Consider the following 17,125-nt stretch of genomic DNA (forward strand, 5'->3'; position numbering starts at 1 on the left):
GATGATCTCAATTATTTTTTTCTACCTAAATAAATGTATACTATAACTATTAATTGATATATATAGCTAATGGGTAGGGTTACTCTACAAAGTGTGTTTTTGCTACAAAGTGTAGGAAGTGATTTTGACTATTGGATGAGTGTCTTTGATGGTTGAGATCATCTTGGTGGCGTTTTAGTAATATGTGTGTCTTAAAATAGGATGATTTAATTAATTAAGGGTAGATGTGTCATTTAGCTTGTTTTAAACATGGAAATAATAGTCATCCCATAAATCACTTCACATTTCTAGCGATTCTCTCTCTCTCTTTCTTTCTTTCTTTCCTTCTCTCCTTCATGAAAAAACACAACGCTAAAAAAACACATCATGAATCATACAATATCACACATCGTGAAGAAACCCAAGAAAATATATCGTGAATCATACAATATAACACAACGTCATTTAACTTGTATGGTGTGTTTTACAATATAACACATCGTGAAGAACCCAAAAATTATATTACACAAGATCAAGAAACCACAAAAGACAAGTCATTTGTGAATCATAACTGGTATAACACGTTGTGTATAACCTGTAACTAGTAAAACACACCGTCAAGAAATTATAAATACATCTCCTTCCTAAAAACACGTTAATAATTACAAAATACATCTCCTTCCTAAAACATAAACTGCTATAACACACTGTGAATTAACTTGTAATTGGTAAAACACATCGTCAAGAAATTATTCATGAAGGATTGCAGCTGGCAAAACACATCGTCAAGAAATTGTTCATAAAGGATTACAGCTGGTAAAACACATGTTACATTGTGAATGTTTAACACAACGACAACAAATCCTCTAATTAATCCAATCATAAACTCCTAAAGCACAACGATATTAATCTGCTTGCTGTTAAAACACACTGTCAAGAAATCCTCCAACATTAATTCAATATCATAATCATTGTTAGATAAATCATACAATTGCTACAATACATCAATTCAAGTTATGCAATATCAAAAAACAACCATCACCACAATCAACCATAACATTTGACGCCATGATTTTGATCAGTAAAGATGTTATGAAGAACCAGATGCAATATGAATGCTCTGGGAATATGTTGTATTAATTGTATAATTTAAACGAAACTGTCGAATTGATTTCAATGAGATATCTACTTTCCTTAATTATATGCTTAGTTAGTTAATCTATTAATATAATCCATAATTACAATAATAATTAAATTACCTTAATACCCTTTAGATTTAAAACTCCCAATTGCCACATGTCACATGTAGGAGACTTCCTACACTTTGTAGGAAAAAATGGCTTTGTCGCCAACTCCTACCCTATAGCTAATATTTTTAATACTTAATAATAAATTAATATCTTCCAAAAAAATAATAAATTAATAATATAAATAGATAGATGGATGACGTATGAATTGTGTATATATTCGTTTGTTGCATGATTATTGTATTATCTTTTAAGCCGTATTCTTATATAGATTTATTTGTTATTAATATTAATAATAATATTAGTATTATAATTATCTATAAGACATGGCCTCATATAATGACAAGTGTCCCAAAACAGTTTTCTTTTATTATATAGTATAGACTAAATAAATAATAAATTATTATTAAATCTTATCATACTTTAATAAAATATTATCCTCAAATCTGAATTGTTAATTTAATATATTTTTAAAAAAATACCTCTCTTTCCTACTTATCTTATTTTAAATATATAAATAATAAATTAATATTAAATGTTATCCTAATTTATTAAAAATATATTTTTTTATTATTTGGTATACAAAATTATATTTATTCAACTCATGTAAAATACGGGGTTTTTAGAAATATTTTTTTTATTATTACTATTCAAAGTTACATTTATATAACCGTGTAATACACGAAGTTTTTAAAGATATAACTTTTTATCATTTGCTATATAAAAATAGATTTATACAACACGTGTAATACACGGGGTTTTTTAAGGATGTAACTTTTTTTATTATTTTGTAGATTTTTCGACCCGACTATACACGAGTTTTTTAAAGATACTACGTTTTTAGTATTTAATATACAAAACTACATTTATTTAATTTGTGTAATACACATGAGTTTTAAAGTTATAACTCTTTTTTTAGATCTATTCAACACGTGTAATATACGGGGTTTTTAAGGATGTAGTTTTTTAATTATTTGTTAGATTTATTCAACCCGATTATACACGGGTTTTTTAAAGATCCGACATTTTTAGTATTTAGTATACAAAATTACATTTATTTAATCTGTGTAATACACATGGTTTTTAAAGATATAACTTTTTTTATTATTTGATATATAAAATTACATTTATTTAACCCGTACAATATGCGAGGTTCATAAAGATATAATTTTTTATTATTTAATATATAAAATTATATTTATTCAACCCGTGTAATACACAGGGTTCTAATCTAGTTACGTATATTCAAATTCATCTTCACACTCGTAAGTTACTATTTTCAAAAAAATTACTTACTCCGAAGGATCATGATATCATCTCATTTTCTCAAATAATTTGTTGAGTTAAATGTAATTTTAGTCCATGTGGTTTGTGCCATTTTGTTAGTTTACTCCAAAGGTTTCATCTGTCACCTGTGAGTCCAAAAAGGTTTCACCGTTGCCATTTTAGTCCACTGGGTTAACTTCATCCATATTTCTGTCAATGAGAAGGGCAATTCGGTCATTTTATATGACCGAATTTTCCTTTTAGTTAACAAAATTACATATAAAATGATCGAATTGCTCTTCTCGTTAACAGAAAAATGGATGAAGTTAACCTAGTGAAATAAAATGGCAACAGTAAAACCTTTTTCTATGCACATGCAAAAAATAAACCTTTGGACTAAACCAGCAGAATGGTCCAAACCACAAGGACTAAAATGACATTTAACTCTAATTTATTTGTATTTGTTTTTTTTTCTACTTACTCTTTACTACTACTTTGAGTATATTCGGGTTTTATGTAACTTTGAATTTATCTATTTCGTGCTTGGCCTTATTGATCGACACAAGAGTTCATACAAGTGTATGTCCTGTTTATTTATCACCATAAAATTAAAAGTTAATTACATAGTTAGTCCCTATGGTTTGCACAAAGTAACATACTTAGTTACTAATAGTTTAAAATCACCTTATAGGGTATTAATTTTCATTTTGTAACGTTTGGAGGTGTTAACGTTAATTGTTTGTTAAACTATTAGTACCTAAATATGTTATTTTGTGCAAACCACAGGGACTAACTATGTTAATACCCTAGAAGTTAATATCTCCAAATGTTACAAAATGAAAAGTTAATACCATAGAAGGTGATTTTAAACTATTAGTACCTAAGTATGTTATTTTGTGAAAACCAAAGGGACTAACTCTGTAATTAACTCTAAAATTAATAAATAATCATTTTCTCTTCAAGAGACATAGATACAGGATGAAATTATTAATGAATTATTTTGACATGTTGTAGGTCCTTATAAAGATCTTATAAATACCTCTTCTTTGTTGTTTAATGCATAAACAAGTGTGGAATCCAAGTTTATACACAACTGAAGCAAGAACACTATCAATAACACAAAAAATATCACTTCAAAAGTTCAATGTGTTGATTTCAGCAGAGTAACAGTACATGAATACACAATAGTATGCTCCCACTCTTTGAAAATGTGTTCTCTGCTCAATGAAACAGTGATTGTTGTATATATACACATACAACAGATGTGATCACGAAGGTAAACATCTGTCATGCGAAGGTGACCTGTTTTAGACGAACGACCACCTTCGCATTCATTCATTCAGTGAAGGGGGCCGAAGGTCCACCTTCGCACCTTGCCATGCACGAAGGTTTACTTTCGTGTCTACGAAGGTCACAATTGACCTTCGGCATATTATGCGGTCGTTGGTTTAAAAAATTAACAGAATTACTAACTGTTGGCCAAGTCAAGACAGGAGGATGTCTTGACTTGGTCAACGTACATCAAAACATGAAGTACAACACAAGTTAAGACCGTATCATTAAAAAACATAAACATTACAAGCTACAAACATAAATGTATCAACAAACTCCCCATTCGCTATAGCTTGTTGTCTTCGGTCTGATTAGCATGGTTGCGAGTCGAGACCTGTCTTCGATAGTACCCAGCCAAACCTAAGAATTGTCGAATCTCGGTCTCTAAAACATTAAATATTGTATCTCGAATGCTTGAAAAAGTTTTATGGAACCAACACCGCTCATCGGGTATCTTTACCGAAGTCGTTATTATTGCCACTGTCAAGGAAGCAGCAGTCACCAGTCACGAGATTCCGGCAAAGAAGTAGTCCACTACGTCCATTATCTGGATTGTTCTTTCAGACTGACCATCCGTTTGTGGGAAGATTCCCAGATTTTCTCACCGAGGGAAAGCTGGTTTTCACAGCTCTTTGAAACCAGCCTTACACATTGTCTCCTAGAAAAGGCGACTTTACGCTCGAAGGTCAGTTTGACGAAATTATCATTCGATTATATCATTGGTACCATGTTAGTTTGATTCCCTTTATACTTCATTGCTTGATAAAAATACAAGCAAAGTCAATGAACTGTTATAGGTCACTGAACCAAGAAGAGCCATGTGGTCTTTAGCAGTGTCTTCTGAGAAGCTTTGACCTTTTTTCGACACACCAAACCATCCAAAACTTATTTCTAAAAAATGAGTTTTGTTGTGAAAAAGAGGAAACAAAATTTGCGGCCCAATCAGCTATCGGTAACCAGGTTAAAATTTTAAGTTAAGTCTGTGGAGGGCATTTTAGTGGAAACAAGACGGGTTATCGGGGCTTACGCGGGCCGCGAGCGACCCATAATTTTTGACTTTGGTGTGGCTGATCTGAACTCGAGGGGAGTTTGTTGGTGATGATAGGAGCCGAGGACAGGTAATCCTTAATTTGCTAGTTAACACGCTGCAACGCGCGTGCAATATCTTACCCGACCCAATGTGTTCGGCCCAAGGTTCTTCCATTATGTTCCTTCCCAGATCAAGAAACGACTCGATTGCACGGTTTGCTGATGCTCTACCTCCAGACTATCCCACCCAGTCTCTTAGACTGAATTCCCTAGTACGAGACCCTTACCGAGATCATCAATGCTGAGAACCGGAAGGTCGAGTTCGCTTCTAAGATACTTACCATTTAGAGTAGATGGGATGCTTGGTGGGGAGGATGTAAGGACCTGCACGAAAAGTTGTTGCTGCTTTGTGTACATTGATGCCCATAGCGAGTGCGGAACGCTGTCTTGGGAATATCTTCTCAAAATTGATAAAAAGTGTGGTCGATCAGGTATGGGGTATTCAACTCCAGGTATGAATGGAAAACGGGTCAAGGAATTCATCCAGATCCTGAATTCACAAGTGGTACCAACACCACCGAACACCAGTGAACAATTTCGCCACAATGAAAACATCCCTTGTTGCCCTGTTGCTGGTTCTGCGGTGCTTGCTGCTGCACACGGGGGTTGTTAAGGACAAATACTTGCATTGACAGTAGCTTGAGCTGGGGCTTGACGAGGACCATGAAGTTGAAGCTGCAAGAATTCAAGACATTTGAAGTTTGGCTTGCGATTGCATTCACATTGACTTAGTTCCAGGCGCCGCGCCGGGCACGGTCGACATGACTTTTGGTAACCGTCGGCGGCTCCCGCCCACGGTAGGGTCGGGGGTGCTGTGAAGAGTTTTCTCGGGTTAATTGAAGTAGCTACTAACAACCAATTGAAACAAGAAAAGTTGAATAGTATTTATACAAGGGGGAGGTGCCTGAAAACAAGCGGGTGGCCTCCCGGTGGGCCTGACAAGGTATTTTTAATTCGTGATTCTTGCAATAAATCTTGATAAGCCTCAGTCCACTTACTTCCAGAGTTGATGCCCTGATAAAAGCATATTCGAACGACCCTTTTATACTTCATTGCTTGATTAAAATCCTTGTCTTCAAAGAAGATTTCATTCGAAAGTTAGGTGCATCATCTTTAAAAACAATCATAGCGTCACAGGTATCAGAATCATAACACCAAAGCTTCGTGTTTCCCAAGAAATCCTGCTTCATCTCCGTTAACAGGATCTTCTTCATTACCTTTGGAGGCTCATACTTTAACTTATACCGACCAGTATTCGTTTCAGGACCAAGGTATAAGTGATTTGAATATACTAGGGAAATTGAGGCTTGTAGAGTTCATCCTTCCACCCTCTTCGTTTTTCCAATCTGAGCTTCTTATTAAATAGTTTAAAACGTGGATCTTCTGCTAGATTGATTACCCCAAGACTTGCTAATGTTGATACATCATAATAAGGTAGAGAAAGAAAACTCAACAATGATCTAAAATACTCAATTATGTGTTCTCTCTTCATTACCATGCAATGTAGTCCTTTTACAAACATCCAACAAAGGATACTTCCCGACGAATGATTCTTCTCTAACTTCATATATTGTACCTGACTGGGAGGAGGTAGAGGTTTAGGATGGCGTTTAAGGAAACCGGCCTTCCATTCTTTAAAAGTCATCTCTCGGTCAGTTGGAATGGCAGATGTGTCATGTTCTTTCAATCTTTCTTGAATGTCATCCTCTGTAGAATACAGGAAGTTGTCATCAAATTGGATCAAACTCAGTATTGTCATCATGAACATACGTCTCTTTATCGATATCGACTACAAATTCAGTTTATTCAACGTTATCCAGATCTGTGATATCGAATTCAAGTGGAAGTGACTCGACTTCAGCATCATCAACTTCTTTAATCTTGAATAGGGCCTTTAAGTGATCATTCGTAAGACCATGCACAAACTCCCCTTCTTCTATAGGTTTACCTGTAACTGGGTCTGTCTCATGCATTGGAGGGATGGACGACTTTCCCTAAACTTCCAACTCTTTCAATACCACATCACCAACATCTTCTCTGATAGATTTATACGACTACCCCTGAGGATCAGATCCTATTGGCCTGCCGTTCCATTTTTTGGTTCTCAACTCTGCATTTACGAGTAAAGCAATTAGCACCTCAGTAAAATCACCTTCATATGTTTCTTCCATAGCTCCAACAATATTTCTTTCAAAGTTAAACTAGAAGTTTTCTTCAATACTTTCCAGTGCACCAATCATATCAGATTCATCAGTCGGTGCGACCGTGGTGACTGCAGAGACAGGAATTATAGCAAGGCTTGAACCACCGACTAATGCTGAGGAAGACGTGTCTGGGTTTGAAGCACTTGGAGGATTGTCGGGCTTAGATGGATCTTCTTTGTCATCATCTTTCTTTTTTCAACACTTCATCTGGTTTACACCTTTCATTCTAGATTACATCCACCATGCCCTTCATTTCATCAAAAGTTTGCTTGACACTCTTGAATCCAACCACTATCTTTCCATCACGTTTTTCTTGCCAAGCTCTGAATGTTGCATTCTTTCTAGCGAGTTCTTTCTTTAGTTTTCTAATTAAACATTTCTTGCCTTCAGTCTATCAATCTCAATCATTTTGGCAGCGTCTGCAACTTTGAGTCTTTCGATTTTAGCTTCATGTCTTTCATTAGTGGCCTTCAAACTCCGAAGCTTTGTGATCCGAAAAAGCTAACACCAATTGAAGCTTATGTTAGGACACCTGTCCACGCATGGCAGTGTAGGTCCCTTAATCCTATGGATCTTGACAGAATTGTCTATCTAACCTAGAGTGCGGAATCCTCTAGATCAAATTATCACAGACAGATGTAGAAGCAGAAATCACCACAAACTGATCTTTATTGATTATCTATCAAACTTATTACAATCAATCAAGATCCTAAATACACACAAAAATTTGTCTAAGCCCTATAGCTATTACGAATTCTCTCTTAATCTCCCTGTAAACTCTTTCTTTAGTGATTATGGTGATTACCCTAAACCCTAATGCAAAGCCTTGTTTATATAACACACGTTTGTAACCTGGGCTAGGGTTAAAGCACATGGGCTGCTAATTGGACAAGCCCAATTCGCCTACCATTCCCCCAATGTGGGTTTGGTTTGGCCCAATCAGATTAACTAACTAATACAAAGCTAAACCCGCTAACCGTTTATCGTTTCACTAATTACAAGATATCTAAAGACCCAAATCTAAAAGTTGTTGTCACAAACATGCACTAACAGACTCCCCCTTGACAATAGCTTCATAAAACAACTTTGTCTTCTATCATCTTGCATTCTTCATGTAATCTTTTCATTGTCTTTGGTCTTTGGATAGCTTCAGCTTCAATAGCTTCTGTCAGCAACAGACTCCCCCTAAGCCGATGCATCCAATCACCAAATCTTCAAAATCATTAGCACTTGAGTAAGCTCTAGTTCAGTAGTTGCATAGCAATCTTCAAACTCTTCAACCTTTGTCATCAATGTAGAAAGGAGGTTTCTACCATGCATCCAATCAAACTCCTCTTCACTAAACTTCACAGCAAAATCATCACTTTACTTAACAGGAACAAATTGCAACTATCTGTATACAAGGAGGTTTCATGATATTCATCGTTTGAAGTGTTTGCTTCGGAAATACTTTGAAAATTAATGGAGAAGAAAGGGGCGAGTGAAAATGGATGCATGGGTTGAAAAGATCTATATAAATATACTAATAAATGAAAATATTTTTTTGACACATGTCAATCTCTGGTGCCTCCTTATCTTATTTTTCAATTTTTTTTCCTACTAAACAATATTTTAACTAAATAGATTTTAGATATCTTAGTTTTCATTTTTTTCTTACTAAACAATAGTTTAACTAAATATAATATAGACGAGGATAATAACTTTTTATAAAACTTTAAATTAATAATCTCCTTATCCTTATTTTTCAATTTTTTTTCCTATTAAACAATAGTTAAATTAAATATAATCTAGATAAGGATAATAACTTTTTTATCAAGATTTGAACTAATGATAATATATAAATGATAGTAACGTTTTTATCAAACATTTAAATTAATAATAATACATGATTTGTATTTTCTACTTCTCCGTAGGAGATAGAAGAAGTTTTTTTTTTTCCTTCTAGAATGAGGCAAATATATAAATTTTTATTCTCATTTAAATCGTATTTAGTTAAATTATTTTTAATATAAATATTATATAATATTTAATAGGATACAGAAATAAGAAAATAATATTAAATTACAAACTTCACATATCTCTCTTATTTATCTATTATATCTTTATTTTTTTCTTATTAATAATCATTTGATATTTCATTGGTTCTACCACGTGTAATACACATGTTTCTAATCTAATAATAAATAAAAAACAAATTAAAAATTTTAATTAGTAATTAGTATATTGAATTCATCATTTAAATACATATATTGACCATTGTATTGTTAAACATTGGTATTCCTTTGTTTTCCTTGATCATACAGAAGTCCTACCCTCAAAATATATAGCAACGAGGATCCACTAAAGACTCCTAGAAATGTGGATCACAATAAAGATTATATCAATCAAATATATTACCAAAATAAACATAATAATATCTTCTTCTAATAGTCCCCCTCAGCTGGAACGTGGACGTGCAGAGACGTTTGAGCTGGATCTAAATGACTCAAATGAGTATCTGGGTAGACCCTTTATGAAGATATCAGCGTATTGATGAGACGATGGAACACGAGAACCCGAATGTGGCCCAGCTGAACTTTTTCACGAACGAAGTCGATGTCCATCTCTACGTGTTTAGTACGCTGATGCTGAATATGATTCCCGGATAAGTAAACAGCGAAGACGTTATCACAGAAAACAATTGCGGCTTTTTGTGTTGGAGTGTGAAGCTCAAGGAGAAGATTTCGAAGCCATGTGGCTTCGGCCACGACATTTGCTACTGCCCGGTACTCGGCTTCAGCACTAGATCTTGATATAGTCAGTTGTCGTTTGGACGACTAGGATATAAGATTATCGCCAAGGAAAATACAATACCCGGAAGTGGACCGTCTCGTGTCCGGGCACCCGCCCCAGTCGGCGTCAGAGTAAACCAGCAGTGAGAGATTGGGTTATGCAGAAAGGCGAAGTCCAAGATCAATAGTTCCATGGATGTACCGTAAAACGCGTTTCATAAAGTCAAAGTGTACATCTCTTGGGGCAAGCATGAACAAGCAGATCTGTTGAATGACATACGAGATATCCGGCCACGTAATAGTGAGGTATTGTAGTACCCCGGCTAAGCTGCGATATAAGGTACTGTCTGGTTATGGGTTTCCTGCTGTGGCACTTAGTTTGGAGGCCGTGTCAACTGGAGTATGACAAGGCTTACATGCTGTCATGTTAGCTCTATGTAGAATGTCGCGAGCATACTGGGATTGAGCTAGGAACACCGATTGATGATCTCGTGTGACTGTGATGCCGAGGAAGTGATGCAGTAGGCCTAAGTCAGACATAGCAAATTCAGCAGATAACTGAGTGATGATCTAATTTAGGAAGTCTGGTTTATTTGCAGTGACCAATGTCGTCGACATAAAGTAGAAGATACGCTATATCATCACCACGTTGATAAATAAACAAGGATGTGTCACACTTGCTATTATGAAATCCCAACGAGGTAATAAATGTAGAAAATCGAGTGTACCAAGCCCTCGGAGCTTGTTTTAGCCCAAATAAAGACTTCTTTAACCGACAAACATAATTGGGGTGAGCGGGATGAACGAATCCTGGTGGCTGATGCATGTAAACAGTTTCTTGGAGGGTACCATTTAGGAAAGCGTTTTTTACGTCCAACTGGTGAATTAGCCAAGATCTTGATACTGCTAATGAGAGGACAGTGCGAATGGTTGCTGGTTTTACCACAGGGTTGAATGTCTCAGTGCAGTCTGTACCGACAGTTTGTGATTTTCCGTTGCAAACGAGACGAGCTTTGTACCGATCCAAGGTGCCGTTGGCATTAAATTTATGACGAAATAACCACATTGAACGAATAACCGGGTTGTTTGCAGGACGGGGAACTAATTCCCATGTATTATTAACCTGTAGTGCACTAAATTCATCATTCATGGCACGCATCCAGTTATGGTCCGGTAATGCTTTGGTATGCGAGTTTGGGATTGGTGAAATATTAGAAGTGGTAGCGAGATTGTACTTTGGGTTTTGTTTCGTGACCCCTACTTTGGATCGGGTTTGCATAGGGTGATCGTTGATGGGATGGTGAGGTGGGGAGGGGGTGGGTTGGGAACAGGTTGCGGGGTATGAATGATGTCGGTCCTGGAAGGAAGGTTATGGGTTTCTGGTTGGTTGAGCGGATGGGTGTTGGTAGTACCAGGACTAGTGGGTTCGGTGTTGGAGGATAAGGGCGTGGGTGTGGGTGTGGGAGTTGTAGTGTGGGAATCGGAGGGTATGGCAATGGGATAGGTTGAGGGAAAGAACTAATGTGTGATAGGTGGAGGGTCATCCAGAAATTTGTAGGATGTAGGGGTGGAGACTTCGGTGAAAGGGTAGGTGTTTTCATCAAAAATTACATGTCGCGAGAGGTGTACCCTTCCGGTGACCGGGTCATAACATTGGTACCCGCGAAAGTCGGAGGGATAGCCCAGGAAAACACATCGGGATGAGTCAGGTAAAAGTTTGTTGGGTTGTGTAGCAGACATGTTGGGGTAGCAAGCACAACCGAAATTCCGAATGTGATCGTATGTCAGGTGGCATAAGAATAGAGCATAGGCGGGTGTTTTAAACTGAAGACGTGTGGTGGGTAAGATGTTATGTAGGTAGGTCGCAGTGTGGAGAGCTTCGACCCAAAACGTGGGTGGAAGGTGAGCGTGAATCAGAAGAGCCCGAATGACATAATTAAGACGACGGAGCGTTCTTTCCGATCGGCCGTTCTGTTTAGAGGTTTGTGGGCAAGAAAAGAGAAAAATTAGACCATGTTGATTAGCAAAGTTTTTAAAATTATTATTGTCAAATTCACCTCCAAGGTCACACTTGAATGTTTTAATGGGTAATTGGAATTGTGTTTGGATAAGCTTGTGGAATTTCGTAAATGTTGAAAATGTGTCAGATTTGTATTTGAGTGGGTAGACCCGTACATAGTGTGTATAGTTATCAATCAATACCATATAGCACTTGTAACCAGAATTGCTTATAATGGGAGACGTCCATAAATCACAATGCACAATATCAAACGGTTTAAAAGTACTCGAAATAGAATCAACAAAAGGTAATCTTTTACTGTTTGATAATTGGCAGGAAGAACAAACAGAAGAGTCAACATTTTTATTGCATTTAAAATTAAAATTACGATTAAGATAGTTTAGCACATTCGCTCCGGGATGCCTGAGATGATCATGCCATGGTTGGTGAGTTCCAGAGGACAGCAGGGTGAACTCTGGCTTGGTGAACGGGTAGAGATCTCCAGTGCTATTGTGGCGGGAAAGGAGGCGTCCATCCTTGAGGTCCTTCAAAGAAAAACCAAAAGGATCAAACTCAATGGAAACATGGTTATCAGTAGTAAATCTACGGACAGCTAACAAATCTTTTATAACACCAGGAGAGTGAATAATTTTGTTAAGTTTGTAGGTTTTATTTCAGAGGGTGTATAAACCATTACCCGAACCATTAATGGGTAAGCGTTGACCATTTCCAACAAATATAGGACCAACAGGTAATAAACTTGGAGAAGTAATTTTACCTGAATCAGAAGTGATATGAGACGAGGCCCCCATGTCCATGTTCCATTGCGGGTTACTATAGTTCAAGTGCATGTGGGAAAGTGCGACACTGATGTCACTTGGGCAGAGAGCATTGCCATTCGGTATATCAAATAGAGCAGGTGGGGTAGAGGTGGTCTGTTGGACAAGATGGGCCTGATGCGACGGGTTGTAGTGGGCCGGTTGGGATGGGTAAGGTGTGGGTGGTGGAGTCCATGTGGGTTGGTTATATCGTTGCTGAGGGATGCCTATTGTGGATTGGGCCTGCTGGGTATAGGACTGGGCTTGGGCCGGTTGTGTATGATTCTAAGAGAAGCCCATGTTGGGTTGGGGAACTTGGGTTTGGTTTTGGCCCCATGAAGTTGGCCTCTGTTGCATGTTAGGATTTGAAGACCGGTTCCTATTATGACGTCCTCCACGAGCGGATGGTCCACGACCCCTTGCTGCTTTGGCTGGATCATAATTTCTACCCCGGTAGCCGTTGGGGTAAGGCGAGCGAACCGAATCTGAGTTTGGCGCAGCCCCAGTGTGGAGAAGAACCGTGTCACGATTTGGCTGTGAACGAGCAGCATGTCTATTTTGCTCGTCTTCAATCATACCCCGAGCCGCATCCCATGTTGGTTTGCTTTGATTAATAATTGCAGCAATGGTGTCGTATTCAACGGGTAGGCCACAAACCATTTAAATAACGAGTCGGTTGTCATTAACCGGTTGGTCCACATCGCGTAATTGCTCAGCTATGTCTTTCAATGTTTGACAATAATCATCGAATGAGGAGCAGGAGGAGAGTGTAGTGTTGGTGAATTTAGTTTCAAGGGTAACGGCGCGAGCGTGTTTGTTGTTGATAAAGATTTCTTGTATTTGCAACCAGGCGGCTCGGGCTATAATATTTGTGTTCAGAACACGGGCAAGTAACTCATTGGATAAAGTGTTGTATATCCCTTGTAGGATGAGGGCATCAAGTTTGGACCAGGCGGAGTAGTTTGTGTCGGTTTTAGTGGATGGGTTGGTACCGTCAATGTGATGAAGAACTTTATAGGCACGAACATGAAGTTTGAAAAGCTTAACCCAGGATGAGTAGGTTACTTTCTTGCCGTATAGGGTGCGGATCTTATTGTTTATGTTGGTGACCGTATAGGCTGGGTGTAGGGGTTGTTTTTCTCGGACGGATTGGTTTTGTGAAGGTGAAGAAGTATCATCAGTGTTAACCATGGTTGTGTTTGGATGATGATGCAGGCGTAAAAGAGAAAAAAAATTAGGGTTTTGGTGAGGCTCTGATTACCATGTTAAACATTGGTATTCCTTTGTTTTTCCTTGATCATATAGCAACGAGGATCCACTAAAGACTCCTAGAAATGTGGATCACAATAAAGATTATATCAATCAGATATATTACCAAAATAAACATAATAATATATTCTTCTAATATGTATGTGTTAATCGATTACATTATATTTATTTAACTCCTTATCTTAATTTTTAAATTTCTTTTTCCTATTAAACAATAGTTTACCTAAATATAATTTGAATAAGGATAATAACTTTTTTTTATCAAACTCTGTATTAATAATAATATACAAAAAATAATAACTTTTTTATAAAACTTTAAATTATAGGGTTAATCAGTTACATTATATTTGTTTATTTAACTTCTTATCTTAACTTTTCAATTTCTTTTTCCTATTAATCAATAGTTTAACTAAACATAAATTGAATAAGGATAATAACTTTTTTATCAAACTTTGAGTTAATAATAATATATAAAAAACAATAACTTTTTTATCAAAATTTAAATTAATAATAATATATAATCTGTATTTTCTCCTTCTCCGTGGGAGATAGAAGAGGTCTTTCTTTTTTTGCCTTTGAAGAATTAGACAAATATATAAATTTTTATTCTTATTTAAATTATATATTTAATAGGTTACAAAAATAAGCAAATAATATTAAATCATAAACTTCATGGATCTCTATTATTTCTTTTATTTTTTTCTCTTATTAATAATGATTAAGTATTTCATTGGTTCTACCACGTCTAATACATGTTTCTGGCCTAATAATAAATAGAGTAAAATTCCGTTTTGCTCCCTGTGGTTTGGTCGTTTTAATAGTTTTGCCCCAATCACTTAAAAAGTGTAATTTTCCTGCAACAGTTTACTATGTTTTCTCTATTTTGCTCCATGGCCTTAACTCTATCCATATTGTCTATTAACTAGAACGACATTTTGGTAATTTTAGGAATAGAGGTAAGGTCTTTTTGGTAATTTACATGTGAAGATATTTCTAGAATATATATACAAACACGTGATTGTAATATACACACACTCGCATCTTTCTTCTATCTCTACATAATATATCCCTCTCTTCCTCATCACCAACCACCATCCACCACCGCACAACCACCAGAACCCACATCACTAGAACCCAACCACCACCACCATAACCATCACTTCCGGCAACACCTCACCGGAACCCACATCCTACAACTACAAGTCCTCCCATTTCCCCTGCCACCACAGCCACCTGCTCTGACCGCCACCACAACCTCCTTCTACGACCACCAAAACCACCCAACCCCCATCACACTATGTTTCCTCTATCTCTTTCTCTCACTCGTGATGGTCGTCGTTTGCAGATCTTGACCGGAGATGTGAGTGAAACCCTTATTTCTTTTGCAGATCTGAACAAGACCTATTCATCTTCCCACCATTTAGGTCGTTTCGAAAGACAAGAAATAAGAGGATCTTCAATAACAAAAGGTTTGATGCATTAAGCATTGTTAACAACATATGAGAAAAAGGAAATTGGCCCAACATAGTTTCCAAACATGGCATACATATTCCGGCCCAACATAGTTTTCATGTTTTTAGCCGACCAAAATCTTAAATACTAGATAAGGTAACCATCACCACCCATGACGGCAGCAACATTGGCTATTCAACCACCCCTTATACCGTCGTCAGTTGTGAAGAATGTAGTACACATTAGAAGCAATTCATTTGCCTTGACGACATCGCCACCTACTTCTGGTGGCCGTCGCCGCTTTGCCGTCAGATCCACAAAAGAAAACGCAAAATCAAAATCAAATGATGGGGTCAGGATATCTGAACAAGATCTATTCATCTTCACTCCCCTTTCATTTGCAAATCTGGACCGGAATTGATTAGTTGATTAGGGCTTTAATTTTGGAGAAGGTGGTGGTCGGCGATGGTGTCAAGGTGGTGGTCGACGATGGTGTCTACTGGTTTGAAGAGAGAGGGAGATAGAGAAATTTGAGGGTGTGAGATGAGAGAGAGATTATTTAGGTTTTTATATATAAAAATAAAATACTGTAAATCTAATATATACACATACATATATATTTAAGGAATTAATTAAGAGGATAAAAAATTTGGATTGGAAAAGCCTGAAATGCCGCTCATGTGAGGGGCACGCGACCAAATTAATGAACGTTGTTTATGGCGGGGAGCAAAATGGGGAAACATAGTAAACTATCGGAGGAATAGAAAGGCAAAACCCGACCCTACCCAACCATTACCCGACCCGACCTGAGAACCGATCAAGCATAAAATACAGAACCGATTCACTACCCTAAATATAGGGTTGGTTCCGAGTTTTTATGTAATCCGGTTTGTCGGGTACTAAGTATAAGAACCGACCCGACATATTTCATTTTTGAGCATGTTTTGTTATGAACTTGGGAAGGCTATTGTACATTCACAAACCATCCGATGATGATGAAACACAACATTCTCCATGATTTCGGCCTTATATACATTTCAATCTATGTTTCTATTTCAATTCATTAACGGTGGTGAGTTATTTCTTTGTTAATTTTCATTCAAATGTTATTGATAGTCATGCCTAACTTGAACTAATTTGACCACGCAAGTAAAATATGTTTGTTGTATATTAAATAGTTATGTAATAGTGGATACGAATTTGCAAGTATTTCATGCTTGATGGGGTGTTTACGCTTCAATCTAATGTTTATTATCCATGATTAGTCTCTTTGGACACCAAGTGTTCGATAAAGTGTCCGAGTGAAAAATTTGACCAAACATATTAACAAAGTTTGTTGTTTTTGATCAATTGCACTACTAAAAGTAGATAAAACCTTCTAACAAAAAATTCATAACTTAAACATCGAAGAATTCAAAAAGTATTGAGTATTCACATTAGCAGCCAAGAAATTGACTGCAAATTCAATGCAGATGGTTTCTTTCTCTATATGAATGTATCTGTGAGAGCATCATGCAACCATTGTATGTTGTATATTTTAGGGATTCAAGCCCCAATCGCTACTGGGCTATGGCCTAATCTTTTTTAAGTAGCACTTTAGTTCGGTCCATAGGTCCAAGTCGGGTTTCACCATGAAAAGAACCGAGAGCCGACCCGACCTGATTTTATATGAAAATTGAAACTGATCTAAATACTTAGG

The 17,125-nt window shown here is 36.8% G+C and overlaps 1 protein-coding gene across 1 annotated transcript; it reads right to left on the bottom strand.

The window, feature by feature from the left end:
- Positions 1-13,365: 13,365 nt before the first annotated feature.
- Positions 13,366-13,896, bottom strand: LOC110869925. The gene has a single exon (XM_022119128.1). The coding sequence runs from the start codon at positions 13,894-13,896 to the stop codon at positions 13,366-13,368; it is 531 nt and encodes a 176-aa protein (XP_021974820.1).
- Positions 13,897-17,125: the final 3,229 nt, after the last annotated feature.

Source organism: Helianthus annuus, chromosome 8 (assembly GCF_002127325.2).
Source record: "Helianthus annuus cultivar XRQ/B chromosome 8, HanXRQr2.0-SUNRISE, whole genome shotgun sequence".
NCBI classification, from domain to species: Eukaryota; Viridiplantae; Streptophyta; class Magnoliopsida; order Asterales; family Asteraceae; genus Helianthus; species Helianthus annuus.